The sequence below is a fragment of the Nannospalax galili genome, unplaced genomic scaffold (genome assembly GCF_000622305.1).
Source record: "Nannospalax galili isolate Female #2095 unplaced genomic scaffold, S.galili_v1.0 scaffold644, whole genome shotgun sequence".
Taxonomy (NCBI): domain Eukaryota; kingdom Metazoa; phylum Chordata; class Mammalia; order Rodentia; family Spalacidae; genus Nannospalax; species Nannospalax galili.
Window position 1 is genome coordinate 108163 of NW_008351473.1, and position 24420 is coordinate 132582.

Consider the following 24420-nt stretch of genomic DNA (forward strand, 5'->3'; position numbering starts at 1 on the left):
CCTATGTAGACCAGGCTGGCCTGTAACTACAGAAATCCACCTGCCTCTGTCTCCTGAGTGCTGAGTGCCCAGCTCTTTTCTCTCTTTCTCTTTCTCTCTCTCTCTCTCTCTCTCTCTCTCTCTCTCTCTCTCTCTCTCTCTCTCTCTCGATGCTGGAGATCTAAACTAGGTCCTCATGCTTGTATAGCAAGCACTCGTACCTGCTGGCCCACCTTCCCAGCCCAAGGTTTCAGCTTTTAAGAATTCTTTTTATTGGGCCAGTGAGATGGCTCAGCAGGTAAAGGTGCTTGCTGCCAAGCCTGATGACCTGAGTTCACTCTCCTGAACCCATTTAGTGGAAGGAGAGAACTAATTCCCACAACTTGTCCTCTGACCTCCACATGAGCACTTTGGCCCATGCATGTATACAGACTCAAATAAACAAACAAACATAAAGAAAGTATTCTTTTTATAATATATTTTGACCTAGATAGTGAAGGCACAGGGAAAATTTGCATTTTGCCCTGTAACCTAATAAAATAGCCCCTTCAGTTAGTCTGTTCCTGCTATTATGACAAAATTCCTAAGACAGGTTAATTTATAAGCAATAGAAGTTTCTCTCTCATAGTTCTGGAGGCTGGTAAGTCAAAGATCACAGAGTCAGCAGATGGGGAAAAGGGTTTCTAAGGGCCTGTTCCATGTATGGTATTTTCTGATGGCATCCTCATGTGTTGGAGATAATAGAAGAGATGTGTGCTGTGTCTACAGCAAGAGAAGGAAGGGCCAGGCTGCTCCCTAAGCCTCTTTAAGGACTTGTATCCCACACACAAAGGCAGAGACCTCATGAGTTAATCACTTTCTGAAAAGTTCTGCCTCTTAATCCTACCACAGAGTGATTGTGAGCTAGCCTGGGCTACATGAGATGCTTTCTCAAAAGGGGGGAGGGGCTGGAGAGATGGCTCAGCATTTAAAAAACTTGCTGCTCTTGCAGAGGAGCCAGGTACAGTTCCCAGCACCCACATGGCAGCTCATAACTGTATATTACTCCAGTTCCAGGGAGATCTGATAACCTCTTCTGGCCTCTGTGGGCATTGCACACACGTGGTGTGCTTACATACATGCAGGCAAACACTCATGTACATACAATAAAAATAGATAAATAAGGAAAAAGATTTACAAGAAGGAGAGTTCAGTGGTAGAATGCTTACCTAGCATGTGCAAGGCCCTGAGTTCAAATCTCAGTCCTTAAAAAATAAAAAACCTTGTCCTCACAGACTGGGAACCTTCAACACATGGGCCTTTGAAAGACTCTTGTCCAAACCATAGCATGTAGTATCTTTTTAATTTTATTATTTTTATTTTATGTGTATGCATATATTGCCTGCATGTAGGTAAGTGCACCTGTGTTGTGCAATGCTTGTGAAGGACAGAAGAGGCTGTCAGATCCTCTGGGACTGGAGTTATGTACAGTTGTTAGCTGCCATGTGGGTGCTGGGATTTGAACCCAGGTCTTCTGCAAGAACAGCCAGTGTTCTTAACCACTGAGCCAATCTCTCCAGCCCTAACATTAAAAATTTTTTATAGTGTGCTCTGTGTATGCATGTATGTGTTTGTGGATACACATACACATGGATTTGGAGGTGTGGCAGTGATTTCTTTTCTTATGGCAGTGTTTTCTTTTCTTCCAACATGTGGATCAAACTCAGATCATCAGACTTGGGGGAAAGTGCCTTTATCCACTGAGCCATCTTATCAACCCAAAGCTGTGCTTTAGAAAAACAGGTCAGGGTCGCAATTCAGTTGGTAGACTGCTTGGCTAGCATGTGCAATTCCCTGGGTTCCATCCTCAGCACTGCATAAACGGGGCATGATAGTACACACCTGCATCTAGCACTCAGGAGATAGCAGCAGGAGAATCAGGAATTCAATTCAAACTCATCTTTAGTAACATAGCGAGTTCAAGGCCAGCCTAGGCTATGTGGTACCATCAGAAAGAAGGAAAGAAGAGGGAAGAAAGGGAAGGAGGAAGAAGAAAAAAGATAGATGATAAATAATAGATCAGTAGATGATAGAGATGAGTAATGATAGATGATTAATAGATAGATTAGGTAGGTAGGTAGGTAGGTAGGTAGATAAATAGACAGATAAATAGACAGATAAATAGACAGATAATAGAATCCGGTGCTGGTGGCTGGCCAGGAGCAGATAGCCAGCAGACCTACGGGCCTGGAAGTCCAGGTGAGAGTCCCTGCCTAGGGCCCTTTGCAGAGATGCCCCTACCTCACCCCTACACTCCTGTACACTCTTCCTCTCCTCTTCTAAGGCAGTGTTGCCCTTTCCTCTTGAGATGCAGAACTGAGAGCTCTTGGTGGCTTTGCTTTCTGAGGAAGTCACATCTCAGCTCTACAGCTGATGATGAAATCCAGTTCCAGAATTAACATCAATCCTTCCTCACTGGAGAGAACTCTAGAATATTCTCCCCAACTTATGCTTACTCTCGTGGGTCCATCCTGTGCCTGCCTTATTGATGTGACGTTCCATAGCCTCCTAAAGGTGACCATGCCCTGTACTACTGGCTCACTTGTTCTCCTTTTTTCTTTTCCTTTCCCTTTTTGTGTGCATGAGCGCCCCCCCACAGTGTGTGTGTGTGTGTGTGTGTGTGTGTGTGCGTGCGTGTGTGTGTGTGTGTGTGTGTGTGTGTGTACAGACCAGAGGACAACCTGAGGTGCCATTCCTCAGGCACCATCCACCTTGTTTCTTTGAGACAGGGTTTCTCACCAGCCTGGTGATTACCATTTAGGGTAGCAGACCCTCAGGTTGTAGGGATCCACTCATTCCCATTTACTCAATGCTGGGATTACAAATATGTGCTACATACCCCACTTTTCAAAAAACATGCATTGTGGGACTCAAACTCAGGTCCTCATGCTTGCAAAGCAGTTTACCAACTGAGGTATCTCCCCAACCATCCCCTCCTCTTTTCCTCTCTCTTTCCCTCTTCCCCCACTCCCCTCCCGCTCTCTCTTTTGACCTCGAACTCCTGATCCTCCTGTGACCTCCCACGTGTTGGGATTACTACATGCCATGTACTGACACCTGGTTATTCTTTTTAAAAGTTTTGTTATTTTATGTGTGTAAGTGTTCTGCCTGCATGTATGTAAGTGCACCTATGTGTGCAATGTCACAGAGGCCAGAAGAGGGCATTGGATCCCCCTGGAACTGGAGTTACAGATGGTTGTGCGCCATCATATGGGTGCTAGGAACTGAACCCCAGGTCCTCTCCAAGAGCAGCCAGTGCTCTTAACCTCTGGGCATCTCTTGAACTCTTTTTTTTTTTCCTGTCTTTTTGAGACAGGGTCTCCCTGTAGCCCCAGTTTCCTGGAACTCACTATGTAGACCAGGCTGGCCTTGAACTCACAGAGATCCGCCTGCCTCTGCCTCCCAAGTGCTGGGATTGAAGGCATGCGCCAACACTCCTGGCTGAACTCATTTTTTTTTAATGGTGTAGGAGTCAAACCCAGGACCTCACCCATGCTAGGTGACTGTTCTATGGCTGACAATGAGCCAGTCCCTCACTGGGGGATTCCTGCTGCTTGTTTCCTCCAAAAGCATCATCCAATTCCATCTCCCCTCTTCCTTAATGCTCTCCTTGGAGAAGAATACAAAAGTGACCAATGTGTTTGAATGTTAATCCACTAGGGTCCCCAAGTATTTTAAAAGCTGAAGAGAGAGAGAGTGAGTGAGAGGAAGCCACATTGGCTAGAGGATAAAAACCCAAAAGGACCAGGGAGAAACTGGGCTGGAGCAGAGGGCATTCAGGCAGACCCCACATCCTCCCTTCAGTTTCACCCAGCAGGACCCTTCTGCAGCTACCAGCACCATGTGCCTCCCTTGATGCTCAGCCTTACTTCCTCTTTCCCTGAATACAAAACCCTTGGGAGTCTACACAGTGTTTATTATCTGGGCCCCCTGAGATGCCTGCATGTTCAGACATCTTATCATTTCTCCATTTGAAACAGCAAATCTTGACCCACCTTCTTCCAGTTCCTGTCCTCTTACTCTGCCCAGCAAGCAATAGAAACACCTAGAAGCCCTAGCTTCCTGCACTTTTCCTCTTCCTGTGTCTTTCATGGTCCCCCTCTGAGAGGGAGCCTTCAGTCCTTCTGCAGGACCCAAGCAGCTGTGCTCAAGTTCACCAGGACTATAAATACCAAGGCCAGTTTTCAGCTCTTACTCCATATGACTTGTCAGCCATATCCCATGCACTGATCCCTCCAGTTGAAAGACATTTTTCCATGTGGGATCCCGTCACCTCACCCTCTAGATTTCTCCTTTCTTTTTCTTTCTTTCTTTCTTTCTTTCTTTCTTTCTTTCTTTCTTTTATTTATTTTTTTGGTCTTTTTGAAGCAGGGTCTCCCTGTGGCCCCAGCTGTCCTGGAACTCTGTAGACCAGGCTGGCCTTGAACTCACAGAGATCTGCCTGCCTCTGCCTCCCAAGTGCTGGGACCACAGGCATGAGCCACCACGCCTGGCATTTCCCCTTCCTTATGAGCTGTTTCTCTTTTCCCTTCCTTCTTCATCCCCTTCTATTATCTCCTTATTGAATGTTTGGGTGACAGTTTGTCCCCAGACTTCTCATTATGCCCATTCTTTTGGAGATGTGATCCATCCTTAAACTCCATCTCTATGTTGATATAGATGAAACTTATGAATCTAACTTGGAGCTCGTTTGTCTCTCTTTTTTTTTTTTTCTTTTTGGTGGTGATGGTACCTCCAACTCCTCACTGGGGGATTCTAGGCGAGTGCTCTACCACTGAGCCATGCCCCCAGCCCCTCAGTGGAGGATTCTAGGCAGGTGCTCTACCACTGAGCCACACCCCAGCCCCTCACTGAGAGATTTTAGGCGGGTGCTCTACTGCTGATCCATACCCACAGCCCTGCTGCAAGTCTTCTGAATTCCCTATGTGGCATACACTACTTGCTCATTTCTCCATTTGAGACCAGCAAACTTTGGGCTGGCTCCGTTGGTAGAGTCCTTACCTAGTTTGTTTATGTATGGTGCCTTGAGGACATCTGATAGGCTACTTAGGTAGAACAACCATTGTTCTCTCCATCTTTATTTATTTTTGAGATTAGGTCTCACTGTATCACCCAGACTGACCTCACACTCTGTAGCCCATGCTGGCCTTGAACTTGAGATCCTCCTGCCACAGCACCCCTGGGTGCTAGAACTGCATACCTCTACTACCATACCCATCTCTCCATCTTTTTAATGATAACTTGATCCGTTTGTTCTAGAAGAACAATAATTCCCCTCTCCCTTCCATCCAGAACTATCCTATCAACAAATTCTATATGAATTCTACTTTAAAAATAAATTCTAGGCTGGGTATGGTGGTGCATGCTTTTAATCCCAGCACTCAGGAAGCAGAGGCAGGTGAATCTGTGAAATTGAGGCCAGCCTAGTCTACATAGTGAGTTACAGGCCAGCTGAGGCTACAGGGAGACCTTGTCTTAAAAAAACAAATTAGAAAAACTCTAGGGCTAGGGAGATGGCTCAGCAGGTGAAGTAGAGAACTGGAGGTCACCAGCACCCAGGGAACAGGCAGGTGGGCATAGCAGTCACCCTGAAATCCTAGTGTGAAGGAGGAGAGAGTCCTAGAGCAAGCTGGCTAGCCAGATGAGCAATATGAGCAAGCTCTTGGTCTACATGAGACCCTGCCCAGAGGTGGGCGAAAGAACCAGGCTAACAACCTTGTAGAACAAAGTAGGTGACCATTTGTACTGGGCTGGCCCTATAGTTAGAAGCTCCATGGGAGGGACACTCTTTTTCTGAGCTTTATACAATAGGTGTGGAATTGTATAAATCACACTTCTGTAAATTCAACCCAATTTTAAATGTACTAACAGAGATTGTTATTTAAATGAATGCAATGCCAGTCTCTCTTATAAAGCGAATAATCATCTCATTTGTGCTTGGTGTCAATTTGTATTTTCCACAGAGAAGTTCCATTTTTCCTAAAAGAATCAAGGTATGCTTGTCTGAGATGAGGGAAGCTCTGTTCTCCACATTTCCTCTGTCTTTCTCTCTTGGCTCTTATTATCCCCCCAGCCCACCCCCCCTGCTTTCTGCCATTTTTGAGCTGAGTTCTTACACTCACTCAAGAAATGTTCTTCTGAAGTAAGACTGGAAGCAAGAGTGATGTTCGAGCCAGGCATGGTGGGGTGTGCCCATAATCCTAGGGAGCCTGGGAGCAGAGTGTGCCCATAATCCTAGGGAGCCTGGGAGCGGAGTGTGCCCATAATCCTAGGGAGCCTGGGAGCGGAGTGTGCCCATAATCCTAGGGAGCCTGGGAGCGGAGTGTGCCCATAATCCTAGGGAGTCTGGAGGTTGTGGCAGGGAGGAACAATGAGAAGAATTCCAAGCCATGGGTCTGGGGATGTAGTTCAGTTGGTAGAGTGTTTGCCTAGCATGCATGAAGTCCAGGATTTGATCTTGAGCACCACATATACCAAGTTTGATAGCACATGCCTATAATCCCAGTACTCAGGAGGTGAAGGCATTGAAGGATCAAGAGTTCAGGGTCATCCTTGGCTACACAGCACATTCCAGGCCAGCCTGGGCTACATAGCAAGACCCTGTATCAAAGCCAAAGACATAAAAAGACATGATGTATGGCAGTCCTCTTCTCAGACCAGATGAATGTAACAAGGGGGAGGGGGCAAAGAGATCTATTTGTGGACAGGGATCTGTGCATACTAGGGGGACAGAGTTAAGTTCCAGGTGATATCCAGGCACAGACAGGTTTGGGGACCACTGACCAAAGTGACAACCAAGTACTATTTGCATGTGGGACATACTGGGGTTCTGGCCGATATGTGAGCAACCATACCGTGCGTGTCCTTGAAGACAGTAGGTCAACTTGTTTGGAGGTTGTTCAGCTTTTTATCTGATCTTCAGATTCTTGTTCTAGATTGTCTGACAGACTTTGCCTTTTTTGTTTCTTACTGGACCAAAAAAGGCCATTGCATCTGCTAGTAGGAAAAGTTGGACTCTTTTTTTTTCCCCCCTTTTCCTTTGGTATGGTCCTGAGGTTGGAACCCTGGGCCTGGCACATGCTAGGTGAGTGCTCTACCAACTAAGGCACTTACTCAGCCCCTCACTGGGGGATTCTAGGCAAGTGCTCAATGGCTAAGGCACACACCCAGCCCCTCACTGAGGGTTTGTAGATAAGCATTCTACTGCTGAGCCATACTTCCAGTCTTAGGGACTTTATTCTTTCTTGAGGGCTGACTCTGGAGGGCAGAGGTAGAGTTCAGGTTCCACAGTAATATGTGTATAAAGTAGGGATGCTTATTGTAGAACAAGAGATAGGAAGGCAGAGGATATTTGAGAGGAAGAAGTGGTAGACATCGGCATTGCTGGGCTGTAGCAAGTGTTCCCTGCTTCAGTCCTGGAACAAAAGGGTCACTGATGAATCAGCTCTGCATGAGATGCAGCTGGATCCTAAGATTCCTGTGCCACCTGTCACTCAGCCCTCTACCCCCTTTGTTTTGAGAGACTGTTGGAGCAAAGATGGTCTATGTCCTTATGAGAGGAGAGACAAGGCTAAGCTCCCAAGCAGCTGGGGTGTGGGCAGAGGCCATGTGGAGCAGAAGAGAGGAAGTTAGGCAACATAGTGGTTTGTGGGTAACATGGAGCAGTTTTCTTCATCTCGAACACTTTTCCCAGAAGCCCCAGCAAGGGGCACTGAGGAAGACCACTCCAACCCAAAATGGGCTGTGGTTGGTGACCCTGCCTGGGGACACTGTACACAGGAGCCAGGGATTCTTTCATCAGAAAGACCCCATGGGCTTATGAAACAGAAGCTAGCTTGCTGTGTGCCCTATGGTTTAGTTTCCGAGTGGATTACCCTCACCCTACATCTTGGGGCTTTCTGAAGGTCTAAGTGAATCCACCAAGGTTGTCCCAGAAGTTCTGTTGTGGGGAAGAGGCAGATGGCATATTGGGTACAGGGGTAACTTCAAAACTGCATGAGAAATTAAAGCAGATGACATGAGCCCTATTTTTTTTGTTGTTGTGTTGTTTTGTGTGCATGTGTGTGTATGTGTGTGTGTGTGCACGCACACACAATGATATACATACATGAGGAGGCCATTAGTCAGTGTCAAGTTCTTTCTCAGTGTATGTGTATGCACATGTGTGCACATGCAGGTAGAGGCTAAAGGTTGATGTCCAAGGTATTCTCCTCAGTCTCTGCCTAATTTTTTTTCTTTCTGGAGATAGGGTCTCTTCCTCAACCTGGAGCTCACCAATTCAGCTACACTGCCTGGACAGGGTGCTCCAGGGATCTTCCTGTCTCTGCCTCCCCAGCTCTGGGTGGTTTTATGCGGGTTCTATAGGATCAAACTCAGGTCCTCATGCTTGCATGGCAAGCACTTTATGACTGAGCCATCTTCCCAGCCCTGAGCCCTGTTTTTGTTTTTTTTTTCCTTAAGATTTATTTTTATTTGTGTGTGTGTGTGTGTGTGTGTGTGTGTGTGTGTGTGTGTGTGTGTGTGTAGTACCTCCAGAGGCCAGAAGAAGGCATTATATCCCTTGGAGCTGGAGTTACAGGTAGTTGTGAACTGCTCAATGTGGGTGCTGGGAATGGAATTCTCATCCTCTGTAAGAATAGCAGACATTTTTTTTTTGTCTTTTTGAGGGTCTCCCATAGCCTTAGATGGCCTGGAATGTGCTATGTAGATCAAGCTGGCCTCCATCTCACAGAAATTCACCTGCCTTTGCTTCCTGAGTGTTGGGCTTAAAGGTGTGCACCACTGCATCCCACACACTTTTAAAAAATATTTATTTTTTATTTTTTATTTGAGTGTTTTGCCTGCATGTATGTATATGCCTCCATGAATGCAATGCCTACAGAGGCCAGAAGGTGTCATATCCCCTGGAACTGGAGTTACAGATGGTTTCTAGCTGCTATGTGGGTGCAGGGAACCAAACCCAGGTCCTCTTCAAGAATAGCCAGTGCTCTTAGCAGCTGAGCCATCTCTGCAGCCCCCCTAAGCCCTGATTTTAAGGTTAGGGAGCAAAGTGCTAGAAGTATGGTAATATTTGCCTCAGGCTATGCCTTACTTTTCTCTCACTGTGACCAAATACTGGATACATACAACTTTTAAGGGTAGAAACATTGATTTTGGCTTATGGTTTGAGGAGGTACAGTCCACCATTTCGGGGAGGGCATGGAAAAGATCATGGTGGTGGGAACTTGTGGTCAGGACTCATCATAATCCTGTAGACCAGAAAGCAGAGAGATCACATCAGAAGTAGAGCCAGGCTATAACCTCCAGGTCAGACCCCCCCACCCAACACCCAGAGATCTACTTATTCCAGTGAGACCTTGTCTCCCCAACTTCTGACAGCTTCCCAATAGAGTGCCACCAGCTGGTGGCCCAGTATGAAAACACATGAGTGCCTGGGGGAATATTCCACGTCTGTATTGGTTCCTTTCTGTTGCTGTGATACAATACTCTGATAAGAACAGCTTAAGGGAGAAAGGGCTTATTCTGGCTCACAGTTTGATAGGATCAATCCATCATGGTGGGAAAGACAAGGCAGCAGGCACAGAGGCTTAGTAGTAAACCAGCTGCTCCCATTCTACCCCAGTCAGGAAGCAGAGTCTAAACAGGAAGTGGAACTGAGGTATAAAACATCACCCCCCCCTTTTCCTTCAAAGAGACTGCCTCCTAAAAGTACCACAGCCTTCCCAAACAGTGCCCCCAGCTGAGGACCAAGTGTTTAAACACAGAAGCCTGTATGGCAGACATTTTCACACCATAATAGGCTATTGGGGGGGTAGCAGCAGACTCTTGGATGGCGATGATGGTAAAAGATGCCAATGGAGATATTATCAGAACCTCTTCCAGTTCTCCAGACAGATGATGTGGTGGTTAATATTAACTGTCAACAGGGATCTAGCATCACCTAGGGGGTAAGTTTCTGGGACTGTCTGTAATGGCGTTTCTAGATTAGGTGGGAAGGCCCACCCCAAAATCAAAGTGGCACATGGAGTTGTATATAAGCATCCTGCTTATCTAGTGCAACCACATAGCATTTGTTTATCTCCAACTTGACCCCTGTGTTGCCTTGCTCTGGGTTTATTGTTTTCTGTTAAAAAGAAGCATGGAAAGAGAAGGGGAAAGGTAAATGAAAAAACATTTTTTAAAGAAGAATGGATGGGTTCCTTTGTATGTATGTGATAGGAGAATTGATCCCAGGGCCTCTAGTGTGCTAGGTAGACACTCTACCACTGAACCACATCCCCAACTCCTCACTGGGGGATTCTAGGCAGGTGCTCTACCACTGAACCACACCCCAGCCCCTCACTGGGGGATTCTAGGCCAGTGCTCTACCACTGAACCACACCTTGCAGCCCCTCACTGAGAGATTCTAGGCAGGTGCTCTACCACTGAAACACACCTTGCAGCCCCTCACTAGAGGATTCTAGGCAGGTGCTCTACCACTGAGCCACATCCCCCAGTTCCTCACTCTGGGATTCTAAGTAGTTGCTCTACCAATGAGCTATACCCCAGCCCCTCACTGGGGGATTCTAGGCAGGTGCTCTACAGTTGAGTCACACCCCAGCTTCTGTTCTTTGCATTTCTTCTTTCTATCTTGTTTTCTTTGCCTCCTTGCTTCCCTGCCCTTTTCTTGAGTTTTCTTTTTGCCTTTGGCCATTGGTCCTCCTCTGGCCCCTTGCCTCAGGACTGCCACCCCCACACAGGGCACATCCTCTCTGCCAACCCCTGCCATGGAACCTTGGCGAACTAGCATGGCCTTGGCATCTCAAGGGCTGGGCTGCAGCCCAGAGCTGTGTGCGTGACAGGACAGTGCCCTGAGAGCCCTGCAGCCCAAGTCCTGCTCCCCTCTTCCAGTAGCAAAGCCCAAAAGTTTCCCATTGGCCACATCCAGACTGATCTGCCCTGAGGAAGCCTGGAAATGGGAAGGACCAGGGAGGGAGGAAGAGAGATTGGGAGAAAGCTTCCCTTCCTGTGGTGCCTGTTGATAATTGGCTCTCCGGGACTGGCTGGGGACACAAGGGCCAGCTGGGCCAGGAAGTGTACAATGCTGTTCTTTCAGGAGAGCCGCTGCTGGTCCCGTGTGACTCCAGCGAAAGAAAGAGAACAGCTTGTTCTCGGAGGATGTTCTCTAACCTAGACCCCCCTCCAGAGGTGAGACTCAGAGCCCCCAACTTCCACCCTCTGCCCTTGGAGCACCCCCTCCCTCTGTCCTGCTGGCATCAGTCTGCAAAAGAACTAGACCCATTCAGACTCTTCAGAGAGTCTGGGCCACAGGGACAGGGAGGAGAATCTACTGAGTGTTGTCGGGGAGCAGGGAGCATTGGGGCCTGGGGACTTAGGAAGAATGTCCTGTTGTGTCTTAGAAGGCATGGGCCCATATGGATAGGGAAAGTGGGGTCTCAACTCTCTGAATTTGTGCGCACGCACGTGTGCGCGTGTGTGTATGTGTCTGTGTGTGTGTTGTATGTATGTGTATGTACAGGACTATGCATGCAGGTACCTGTGCATGTGTGTGTGTGCCTTTGGAAGCCGAGGTCAACATTAAATGCCTTTCTTTCTCTCAGCCTTATTTTTTCCAGACAGTATTTTTTTTTCAATGTGTACAACTGTTTTGCTTACATGTATGTAAGTACACCATGTGCATGCAGTGCCTGTGCAGACCAGAAGAGAGCATTAAATCCCCTGGAACTGGAGTTAAAGATGGTTGTTAGCCACCATGTAGGAGCTGGGAAGCAAACCCAGGTCCTCCGCATGAACAGCCAGTACTCTTAATTGCTGAGCTATCTCTCCAGACCTGAGACAGGGCCTTCCACTGAACCTGGATTTCATCTCTGGCCATTGAACTCTAGGAATTGCTCATTTCTGCCCTCATTCCCTAAAGCTACGGTTACAAAATAGGCAACAGACCTGGGTGCTCAGGAATCATGCTTACATGACAGGCAGGCATTTTACCGACTAAGCCATCTCCCTCAGCCCCCTGGATTTTAATCTTGCTGAGAGAGAGGCAATAGGTACACTTTATGGTTAGCTGGGATGATGGTGCATGCTTGTGATCCCATGATCCCAGCACTCAGGAGGCTGAGGCAGGAGGACTAAGAGTTCCAGGCTAGGCTGGACTACATAGTGACTTCCAGAGCAATCTGGGTTTAATAATGAGAGGACCCTGTCTCTGAAAAAACAGAGGGACAGGGAAGGAAAGGATAGACAGACAGAGGAGAGACAGAGACAGGGGCGGAAGGAGAAAAGAGAGAAGAGTTGTTGACCCATAGCTCATAGCTTAGCAATTCCAAAAAAATATGGTAAAATGTAATCTTTGAGGGTTTTATCTATCTTTTGGGAGGGAAAACATGTGCACACTGGGGCATGCTTGTTGAGGAATTGGTTCTCTTCTTCTACCATATGAATTCCACAAATCAAACTCAAATCATTGGGATTGGCAGCAAGTGCCTTGACCTGCTGAGCCATCTCGCCAGCCCCCAAATGTAGATTTAGCAGTATAGACAGATATAGACATGTGAGGTAGGCTGGGACAAGAAGGTGTTGTCCTGGGTACAAAGTGTTATGGAAACAGTAGGAAACTGGTCCTCATGGACTGTCTGCCCCAGAAACTTCAAGAGGGTTTGGTGTGACCCTGACCTTGCTTCTTTCATTCTTTCATTGTTTTTTGTTTTGTTTTTTTTCTTTAGTAAATTGGCCAGCATGGTCTTGAACTAACTCTGTTGCCCAAGCAATCTGATTGTTCTGCTTTAACCTCCCTGAGTGGCCGGAATAACAGGCCAGCACCTCCAGACCTGGCCACAGCTTGCTTTAGCGAATCCAGTATAAGTCACCCACATTGGTACTCTAATGCTGAGCAATCTAAGGCTGGAATATTGTGAGTTCAAGGTCATTCTGGGCCACATAGTGAGATTCTGTCTCAAAACCAGGGCCAAGCTGGGTGTGGTGGTTCATGACTTTAATCTCAGCACTCAGGAGATGGAGGCAGGCAGATTTCTCTGAGTTCAAGGCCAGCCTGGTCAACATAGTGAGTTCTAGGCTTAGTCATGGCTATACAGTGAGCCCCTGCCTCAAAAAACTAAAAAACAGAGGATGGCGAGATGGCTCAGCAATTAAGAACACTGGCTGTTCTTGCAGAAGACCCGGGTTCGAATCTCAGCACCCACATGGCAGCTAACAACTGTCCATAACTCCAGTTCCAGGGAATCCAACAGCCTCTTCTGTCCTTCTCGGGCATTGCATGACATAGATGCACTTGCCTACATGCAGGCAATACATGCATACACATAAAATAAAAATAATAAAATATTTTTTAAAAAAAGACAAACAGAAATAAACAGGGCCCAAAAGTCCAAAACGCGGGCTAGGGATGCAGCTCAGGTGACAGAGTGCTTGCCTAGTACACACGAGACCATGGGTTTATCCCTGTTATAGGGTATGGCATCCCTGTGATCCCAACAATCAGGAGGCAGAGGCAGGAAGAGCAGAAGTTCAAGGTCATCATTAGCTACATAGTGATTTTGAGACCATCCCGGGATAGATGAGACCTTGTCTTTACAAAACAAAAACAACAGGCTCCAGAATACTAAAGCTTAGACCTGCCTTGTGTCCCTGAGTCCTGACTTTAATTCCAGCACTCTACCGAGTTGCAGAAGCCCCTCTGGGCCATAGCTGGAAGGACATTAGACCCACTGGTAACACCAAACAAGAGCTCTGTGAGCTTTCCAGTTGGCGCTGCCCCATGGCATGGGACCTGGAGCAGCAGCAAGGATCAGTGGGGCCCACAAGTGCCTTGTGGCTGTTGGTTTAACAAGTGACTTGTAAATTTTTAATTTTTTGTATTTTACATTTTGTGTGTGTGTGTGTGTGTGTGTGTGTGTGTGTGTGTACACATAGGAAAATCAGAGGGCAAATTTGAGGAATAAGTTCTGGCCTTCCACCATGAGGGTTCCAGGGATTAAACTTAGGTCCTCAGGCTTAGTGGCAAGCATCCTTAACCCTCTGATCCATCTTTCCAGCCCTTGGATGAACTCACTATGTAGACCAGGCTGGCCTTGAACTCACAGAGGTCTGCCTGCCTCTGCCTCCCGAGTGCTGGGATTAAAGGCGTGTGCCACCACACCCAGTGAAAATTTATTTTTATGTGTATGAGTATTTGCCTACATATATGTAAATGCACCACTTGTGTACCATGCTCACGGAGGTTATAAGAGGGCATCGAATCCCCTGGAACTGCAATTACAGATGGTTGTTAGCTTCCATGTGTGTGCTGAGAACTGCAACTGGTGCTCTTAACCACTGAGCCATCTCTCCAGCCACTATGTTGTTTGTTTTGTTTTTGAGACAAGGTCCCATGGAGCCCTGGCTGGCCTCCAACCTCCTCTGTAACTGAGGATGACCTTGAACTTCTTCCTGCTCCTACTGCCTCCAGTGTAGGATTACAGGTGTGCCCTGCTTCATCACTTGGTTTTGAAAATGAAAATTTAAGGGCCTGGAGATTGTAGCTCAGTTGGTAGTGTGCTTGCCTGGCATGCATGAAGCCCTGGATTCCATCCCCAGTTCTATATAAACAGCTCTGATGGTGAACATGTATACTCCCAGTATCCAGGAGGTGGAGGCAGGAGGATCAAAAGGTCAAGATCATCTTCAACTACATAGTGAATTCAAGGCCAGCCTAGGTTATGTATGTTTAAGTTTTTTTTAATTTTGTATTTTGGTTTTGTTTGTTTCTTTGTTTGCTTGTTTGTTTGAGATAGGGTTTCCCTGTAGCCCCAGTTGGCCTAGAACTCACTCTGTAGACCAAGCTAGCCTCAATCTCACAAAGATCTTCCTGCCTATGCCTCCCAAGTTCTGGGACTAAATGCATGCACCACTATATCTGGCAAAACAAAATTTTGATCTAAACAACAACCAAATAGCCTACATGATATGATACAGTTTAGGGCTTGTGCATATTTATTCATGTGTGTATGTACTTTGTTAAAGTTAGCAGGAGTGTTATGATTATAAAAAACTGGAAAGGAATAACATTTCATATCTTTCCATGTACTTAAGAAAGGAAAGGGAATTTGCTTTTAAGTTGGAAAATGGCCAAGAGTGGTGGGCCAGGGAAGGCCCACTAAAAGGTTCATTTATTCTTCTAATTTATTACAATTGTGGAAGTGGTATGTGTACTGAAATTGGCTCTCTCCTTCCTTTCACATGGATCCTGGGAATCGAACTCAGGTCACCAGGCTTGCAAGGCAAGTGCCTTTTATCCTCTGAGCCAACTTACTGACCTCTATTGGCAGAGGCATAGCTGGCTGGTCTCATCAGCATCTCTTCCTCTTGTACCCTGAGGAATAATGTTTCCCTGGGGACTAAGAAACCTTCCTTTGTGTGGCTCCTTAATTACCACGCTGTTATGCCAAAGTCAGTGAGTGGCAGGCGGGTGCAGCAGCTGGGCACAGCCAATGCCAGGCAGCAAAGCCCGCTCCCTTGGGACAGCCTGGGACAGCTGGCCTGGGAGTGCTGCCCACCCCGTCCCCCCAACTGCGCACCCACAGGGGATCCAGAAGGCCCTGGATGGTCCCAGGGCAGTGAGTGAACCCAAGGATCATTGGAGGAGGAGGAGGGGAGGGGAAGGAGGAAGAGGAAGAAGGGGCAGGATGTCGGGAGGGTCTCAACCACTCTCTAAGGCTTATTTATGTCACCCCTCTTCCTCTCCCACCTCTTGTTTTTGCAGACTGTCAGCGTCAATAAAGCCATTAATACCCAGGAAGTTGCCGTGAAGGAAAAACACGCCAGAAATATCCTTTTGGATGGAATCCTTGGAAGGCAGACCCTAGAAGGGGGTCAAATAATGGGGTCAATGGAGGTCAGGAGGGAGGCTCCTAACTCCCCAACAGGAAGAGTAACTGTTATCAGGGAGAGGCATGTGCAGATGAAAACCACTTCCAACACCAGCGGCAGACCCAGACAGCACTAGTTTCAGAGACACCAGCCTGTCATGGTTGAAGGGACACAGGAAGCCATCAAACCCAGGACTGTTTGGTTGTGGTTTTTGTTGTTGGGGTGTTTTTTTTTTTAATTTCATGTGTATGCATGTATTGCCTGCATGTAGGTAAGTACACCCATGTTGTGCAATGCCCTCGGAGGTCAGAAGAGGCTGTCAGATCTCCTGGGACTGGAGTTATAGACAGTTGTTAGTTGCCATGTGGGTGCTGGGATTAGAACCTGGGTCTTCTGTAAGAACAACCAGTGTTCTTAACCGCCGAGCCATCTGTCCAGCCCCTGTTGTTTTTGTTTGTGGAGACAAGGTCTCACTATGTGGCACTGGCTAGCCTGGGACTGGCTATGTAGACCAAGCTGACCTCGAACTCACAGGGATCCACCTGCCTCTGCCTCCCAAGGGCTGGAATTAAAAGCAAGAGCAACCACACCCAGCCTAAGCCGAGGACTTTTTAAGACTCATTTAATTCTTTTTTATATTTACTTATTTATTTTTTAAATTTTGAGACAGTGTCATATAGCCCAGGCTGGCCTCAAACTCATTATGTAGCTGAAGATTACCTTAAAGTTATGATCCTCCTGTCTCCACTCCCTGAGTGCTGGGATTAAAGGCATATACACCACATCCAGGTTTTATGCAGTTCTGGAGATGGAGCCCAGGGCTTCTTGCATAGTAGGCAAATGCTGTACCAACTGAGATACATTTTTACGTTTTATTTATGATTGATTGATTGATTGATTGATTGATTGATTGATTGGGGCTTTCTGTTGTTTTGAGACAAGGTCTCACTGTGTCTTCCAGGTACCCTTGAACTTGGGATTCTTTTGCTTCAAGCTCCCACTGGGATTATAGCTGTGTGCCACCAGGCCCAGCTCCTACCCTTACTTTTAATGATGTGTAAAAAGTAGGGTCAGGGCTGGAGAGATGGTTCAGAGGTTAAGAACACTGACTGTTGTTACAGAAGATCCAGGTTTGAATCCCAGCACCCACATGGCAGCTAACAGCTGTCCTCAACTCCAGTTCCAGGAAATCTGACAGCCTCTTCTGTCCTCCGCGGGCATTGCACAACACGGGTTCACTTACCTACGTGCAGACAATACTTGCATATACATAAAATAAAAATAATAAATAAGATATTTTAAAAAAAGAAAGAAAGGACAAAAAAGTGCTAGTGAGATGGCTCAGCAGATAAAGGTGCTTGCCTGGCCTCGCAGGCCTGACTTCTTGGGTTTGATTCTTAGACCCATGGTGAAAGGAGAGAAGCTACTTCTGAGAACACTGATACCTAAACACACACGCACACACACACACACACACACACACACACACACACAAATTTTAAAAAGAAAACCTCAGGGCTGGAATGTTGGCTCAGTACTTAAGAGCTCTGGCTGCTCTTGCAGAGGACCTGGGTTCAGTTCCCAGCATCCACATAGTGGCTAACAACCATCCATAACTCTAGTTCCAGGGGCTCCAATGCCATCTTCTGGCTTCCACAGGCATTTCACCCACATAGAGTACTAGACACACATAAAAATAAGTAAAAAGGAAACCATGTATTGTTAAAATGTTAGCTCTGGGCATTTACCATCCATTTGGCATACCCAGAGAAGCCAAGACGACTCTGGCTCAGGGCCACTTGTACAAATTAAAAAGAGACTTCCTCTCTCAAGTCACTTCCATTTCTGGGAGCCAACGTGGCACAAACCTATAATCTCAGCCATTGGAAGGCTGAGGCAGGAGGATTATCATGAGTCAGAAACCAGTCTGGGCTACAGAGTGAGACACTATCTCGTTAATGCCAATTATTTTTTAAATGCCTGATGATGTGGCCAGTTGGCCAAGTGCTTCCTTAGCATGCACAGAGCCCTGGGTTCCTTCCATCCATCCCCAGCACCACATATATCAGGTGTGGTGGTGCATGCCTGTAATCCTAGCACTCTGGAGGTGGAGGCAGGAGGATCAGGAGTTCAAGGACATCCTTTATTAACATAAGTTCCAGACCAGGCAGGGCGGCATGAATGTAGACTGTCTCAAAAGAACAGGAAAACAAAGACGAGAGCATTGGGGGAGAGGGAGAAGAAGGGAGAGCAAGGGACAGAGAAAGGAAGGAAGGAAGAAAGAAAAGAAAGAGCTGGCAAGAGGCTCAGAAGGTAAAAGCGCTTGGCACCAAGCCTGTCAACCTGAGTTCAGTTCCCAGGATTCACATGCTGGAAGGAGGAAACCTACTCCAGCAAGTTGTCTTCTGACCGCCACACATGCACTCTGGAACACATGCAACCCACACACAATTTATATATATACATATATGTGTGTGTGTGTGTGCGTGTGTGTGTGAATGTAATTTTTAAATATAATTTAAAAATAATTCTGCTGGACATAGTGGTGCATGCCTTTAATCCCAGTACTTGGCAATCTCTATGAGTTTAAGGCCAGCCTGGTCTACATAGCAAGGTCCAGGCCAGTTGGGGCTACAGAGAGACCCTGTCTCAAAAAAATAATAATAAAATAAAAAATAACTATTCCTTTTGGGGGAAACCATGTCATAAAAAGATCTTATAGAACAAGGTATTTTATTATTATCACTCTCCATGTTACCAGGGCAAATGTCTAGATCTTTGGGGTCTTAGTAATGAGCAGTGTCCCCACTCAGCCAGCACCTCCCTCCAGTCCTTTCTTTTCCCTGACTCTTCTCACCATGCATCCTGGGCACCCACCATGAGAAAGGGGCGCAGACCTTTTGGTCTGTGGTCAACCGGCTGCCTCTCTCTAGCAATGCCATGCTTTGCTGGAAATTTTGTCATGTCTTCCACAAACTCCTCCGAGACGGACATCCAAATGTAAGTCCCTGGGGCTTCAGGGCAGGACCCAAATCTGGGGAAGTGAAACTGGAGCTCGGGTCCTGCTGCCTGCTACTTACACATGCCAGTGAGCAGAAGTGGGAATTGAATCTTTGATTTATTTTTATGTGTATGTGTGAGTGTGTGCCACCTGTGTGTAATGCTCATGGGGTCCAGAAGAGGGTGTTGGATCCCCTGGAGCTAGAGTTACAGATGGTTGTGAGCCGCCCAGTGTGGGTGCTGGGAATGGAGCTCGGGTCTTCTGCAACAGCATCAAGTGCTCTTACCACTGAGCTGTCTCTCTAGCCCCAGGAATTTAATCTTTACAATTGGTCTTTATTCAAAGAGCCAGCAATCTGAGAAGATAGTGGATTAATATCCTAAAGATCTGCCTTCTCTCTCATCTCTAGCTGGAAGATTATATAGGGAGAAGGGGACAGGGCAAAGGCTGTCAATCATTCTAGAGCTCAGTCTTGCCCCTCTGGTTAGGTGGTCAGCCATGTTTCTTAGACTTGTGTGTGTCTCTCTGGTTATCACCCCTGCACTCTTCCCTCATTCTTGGCTCAGGTGTTTGTTGGGATCAGGTGTTGATGCCTGGGCTCAGGAGTTTGTTAAAATACCGAGTCAAGTTAGTGTCTCCTGGTATTGGCCTGGGTCTCCTCCACAGGAGCAAACTATTAACAGTGTGTATGCGCTAAGCTACTAACAGTGTATGTGTACAGATTCCTTTCTGCAATGTGGAGTGCAAGTGTGCCTTTTAAATGTTTTTCATTTTGCTATCTGTGTGTGTGTGTGTGTGTGTGTGTGTGTGTGTGTGTTACATGTGTGCAGAAGCCTGTGGAGGCCAGAAAGTGCCCCTGGAGCTGTGAGCTTCCCAATGTGGGTGCTGGGAACCAAACTCAGGTCCCCTCAGAGCAACAAACTCAGAATCTCTGAGTCATCTCTCCAGCCCCAAAGTGTGTCTTTATAACATAGAATATGAAGGTGCCCCTATCAAAAGTAACTGAGCCAGTGACACAGCTCAGTGGGTAAAAGTGCTTGTCACCCTAGCCTTGATGTCCTCAGCTTTATCTGTGGTACCCAAGGTGAAAGGGAGAACTAACTTAAAAGTTGTCTCTCTGACCTCCATGTGTGTACCATCACACACACACACGCACACACACACACACACACACACACACACACAATTTAAAAAGGTGGCTGGCTGTTGCACTCTTTCTCTTTGGTTTCCTATGGGTGGTAGGTGTGCCTCTCCTCGTGGGTCTCTCCCCATTCCAGGCCCAGCTTCACTCTTCTCTGATCACCCCTTTCTTCACTAATGGATTCCTTTCTTCCCTCTCCAGGTGCTAAAAGACTCTCTAAGATACAAAAATGAATTAAGTGACATGAGCAGGATGTGGGTGAGTGTGGAGATGCATCTGGGATGCATCCTCATCCCCAGACATGATCAGACATGGAGGATGGGGTGGAACAGGATGGGATGTATCTCTTGTAGTTTGGTTTGGTTTGGTTTGGTTTAGTTTGGTTTGGTTTGGTTTGGTTTGGTTTGGTTTGGTTGTCAGGGTCTCATAGTATATAGCCCAGGATGTCTTCAAACTCACTATGTACCCAAAGATGACAGGGAACTCTTGATCCTCCTGCCTCTACCTTCAACTCCTGAGGTTACAGGCATTCATTGCCACACCTGGTTTAGGTGATGGAACTCAGGACTCCATGCATGCTAGGTAGGCACTCTAGTACTGAGCTGCATCACCAGCCCATTTCTCGATTGTTTATATTTTCATCTGAGCTTCGGAGGGGAGCTAAATAGTATCTCCAAATAGTACCACTATGTCCACTGTCTTGCCTGAATTTCTGAAAGCTACTGAAAAGTTCCAGGGCCCAAGAGCCTCAAATGCCAATGGAACCCCATGTCTCAAAGATGTCCCAGTGTTTGGATCCGTCACAGGAACTCAACACTGTTTTTTCCCCTTCGTGATAACAGTACATTGAGAATTGGCACTTTTAATTCTTTGTTCATTTGTTTGATTGTTACAGGGTCTCTCTGTATAACCCAAGCTAGCCTGGAACTGGTGTTCCTCCTGCCTCAGTCTCCTGAGTGTTGGGGTTATAGCCATGCACTCTGTGTGGTGTGTGTGTGTGTGTATGTGTGTACTGAGTGGGAGGTGATGCATATGTACCTGTGTGTGGAAGCCAGTAGTCAGGCTTAGGTGTCGTTCCTCAGAAATTGTCCACCTTGTTTTTTGAGACAGGGTTTCACTGGAACCTAGGACCCACTAGTTAGGCTAGGTTGGCTAGCCAGTAAGCCCCAGGGAGCCTCCTATCTCTGCCCTCCAGATTTGGGATTACAACCCTCTAGCTTGCATAACAATCATTTTACCACCTCTCCTCATCAGCTGAGCCATCTCCCCATCAACTGAGCATCTCCCCAACTCTTCTTATTCTATTTTTCTCATTATTTGCATTCTTCTAGATTGATTGGGTCTTACTTTGTAGCCCAGGCTAGACTCAAACTCAAGATCCTCCTGCCTCAACCTACCTAGTGCTAAGATTACAAATGTATACCACCATGACTGGCTTCCTTCACAACATCTTTTTTGTTTGTTTGTTTGTTTGTGTGTTTGTTTGTTTGTTTGTGTGTGTGTGTGTGTGTGTTTGTTTTGAGACAGTCTCCCTATAGCCCCAGGTGATTTGGAACTTGCTATGTAGACCAGGCTGGCCTCAATCTCACAGAGATCCACCTACCTGTACTTATGTGGTGGGAATAAAAATGTGTGTCACCCAGCTGTACAATATCTTTTTTTTTAAGATTTAATTTTTAAAATTTGTTTTTATTTTATGTAGTGAGCATTTTGCCTGCATGTATGTAAGTGCACCATGTGCATGCAGTGCCCATGGAGGCCAAAAGAGAACATTGGATCTCCTGGAACTAGAGTTACAGGCAGTAGTCAGCTGCCATGTAGGTGCTGGGAATGGAACCTAGGTCCTCTATAAGAGCAGCAAGTGCTCTTAACCTCTGAGCCGTCCAGCCCCCTAAAGATATTAAGCCGGGGCCTGGTGGCGCACGCCTTTAATCCCAGCACTCGGGAGGCAGAGGCAGGCAGATCTCTGTGAGTTCAAGGCCAGCCTGGTCTACATAGTAAGTTCCAGAACAGCTCAGGCTACAGGGAGACCCTGTCTCAAAAAAACCACAAAAAAACAACCAACAACACCCCCCCCAAAAAAACCCCCAGTAATTGTAATCTGTATATAAAATATTTTATTTGTGTGTGGAGGGGTGCAGTGTCCATGGAAGCCAGAAGAGGGTGTCTCATTCCCTGGAGTTACAGGTGGTAGTGAGCTGCTATGTAGGTCCTGGGAACCAAACTCAGATCTTCTGCAAGAGCAGCAAATGCTTTTAACTGCTGAGCCATCTCCCCAGCCCCCTTTACAATATCTTATGTCTTACAAATATTTTAGCAATTCATTATAATCACGTCATAAATCACATTTTATAATTCCATCATTTGTCCTGAGAGATCTGTTTCAGCCATCTGGCATTTCTGATGAATTTTGGTTATTCTTCCCATTTTTCTTTTGTGCTGTGCTTTTTTTTTTTTTTTTTTTTTTCCTTCCCATCAGCTACTCAGTATTTCTCAACACAATTCTCTGAAGTCTGTAACAAAGGCAGGTTCCTCCAGGGAGACCACTCTCAATGAAAGCTCTCAGCCGGAGGTCTGTGAATTCTGGAAAGCTCCCTTGAAGAGTCACATTCCCAGGAGTAAATTTTACTTTGTTCCAATCACAGGACTGGTTTGAAGAAATTAGATGTTCTTTTTTTTAAAATGTGTATAAGTATTTTACCTGCATATATGTAAGTACACCACATGTGCAGTGCCCATGGAGGTCATGTGTGGCGTCCGAGAGGGCATCAGATCCCCTGGAACTTTAGTTATGGACTGTTGTAAGCCACAATGTGGGTTCTGGGAACCAAACCTGGAGCCTCTGAAAGAACAGCCAGTGCTCTAAACTGCTGAGCCATCTCTCCAGCCCCCCAAATTAGATAGTCTCAAAAGTCTTGGAAGAATTCCCTCTATACAAGAGTGCTGGGGTAGGCAAGGTCTCTTTATAAATTATTTTTTTATTATATTTATTCATGGTGGCGCACGCATGCCACCAAACATGAATGGAAGTCAGAAGGTACTTATGGGAATCGGTTCTTGCCTTCCACTATGTGGATCCTGAGAATCGAACTCACATCATCAGGCTTGACAGCAAGTGCCTTTATCTGCTGAGCCATCTTGCAGGCCCTGCTTGAATGCTGATGTTTCTTCCTTTACTCTTCTCTAAAGGGCCACCTGAGTGAGGGGTATGGACAGCTGTGCAGCATCTACCTCAAACTGCTGAGAACGAAGATGGACTACCACACCAAAGTGAGTGTCAGTACCAGTCAGCCACCATCCAGGCTCCTGCTCCTTCATCCAACTCCTCCCTTCTCCAGCTCTCCCTCCAGCCCTAGTTTTACCACCATGTCTTTAGGCAACAGCCTGGGCTTTCAGGGAGTGGAGGCACCACGGCCCCACTCTGTGAGGGACAATCAGTTGATAGAGCAACAGTGGTCAGAAGCTCAGGGTGTGACCAGGCTTTGTTGTTTGTTTCGTTTTTGAGACAGGGTCAAACTATGAAAAACAGACTAATCTGGAATTCACTCTGTAGACCAGTCTGGCCTTGAACTCACAGAAATTCGCCTGCCTCTGCCTCATAAGTGCTGGGATTACAGATGTGCACCACCATGCCTGGCCTGTACTCAGGCTTCTGACCTACTCCCCCTAGGCTCTTCTGTTTCTCATTTCCCAAATAGTAGAACACCATCCATTAGGTGGTGGTGCCTTGTGGAAATGGTGCCAAAGCATTGATTTATTTATTGTTGCTTTTATTGCATTTTATTTTTTGAGACAGGGTCTCCCCGTAGCCCCAGCTGTCCTGGAACTTGCTATGTAGACCAGGCTGGCCTTGAACTCACAGAGATCCACCTGCCTCTGCCTCCTGAGTGCTGGGATTAAATGCATGTGCCACCACGCCCGGTTTATTTCTTTTTTTATGTTTGAGTGTTTTGCCTGAATGTATATAAGTGCACCTGTGCATGCAATCTCTGAGGAGGCCAGAGGAGGGCATCAGATACCCTGGAACTGGAGTTATTAGATGGTTGTTATCTGCCATGTGGATGCTACAAACTGAACCTAGGTCCTTTGGAAGAGCAATAAGTGCCCTTAACTGCTTGAGTCATCCTGCCAGCACCAGTATTGCATTTCTTGTTGGGGTGGGGGTTGTGTGGGTAGGAATAGGGGTTGTATGTGTGTGTGTGTTGGAGGGTTTTGTCAGAGCACAACCTGCAGGAGTCAGTTCTCTCCTACTGTGTTGGCCCTGGGAGTCCAACTCAGGCCATCTGACTTGGTCAATAGCACCTGTACCTCCTGAGCCATCTTATGTCAGGGGGAAGGAATGTTAGGGCACATATGCGGAGGTCAGAGAACAACTTGCAGGAGTCTATTTCTCCTT

General features: G+C 46.7%; 1 protein-coding gene across 5 annotated transcripts in view; it reads left to right on the forward strand.

Annotated features, from left to right (window-relative positions):
• Nucleotides 1–24420, forward strand: part of Hip1 (huntingtin interacting protein 1) — a 132974-nt gene that overhangs the window by 63721 nt on the left and 44833 nt on the right. For 3 of the 5 annotated variants that reach the window (XM_008848363.2, XM_008848365.2, XM_008848367.2), the window contains exons 2-5: nucleotides 15776–15839; nucleotides 18740–18882; nucleotides 20226–20282; nucleotides 23214–23294. In XM_008848363.2, the coding sequence (XP_008846585.1) occupies nucleotides 15776–15839; nucleotides 18740–18882; nucleotides 20226–20282; nucleotides 23214–23294 (345 nt within the window). Of the gene's footprint in view, nucleotides 1–11097; nucleotides 11206–15775; nucleotides 15840–18739; nucleotides 18883–20225; nucleotides 20283–23213; nucleotides 23295–24420 lie in introns of those variants that run through there. The other 2 variants (XM_008848366.2, XM_008848368.2) reach the window with 2 other exon arrangements.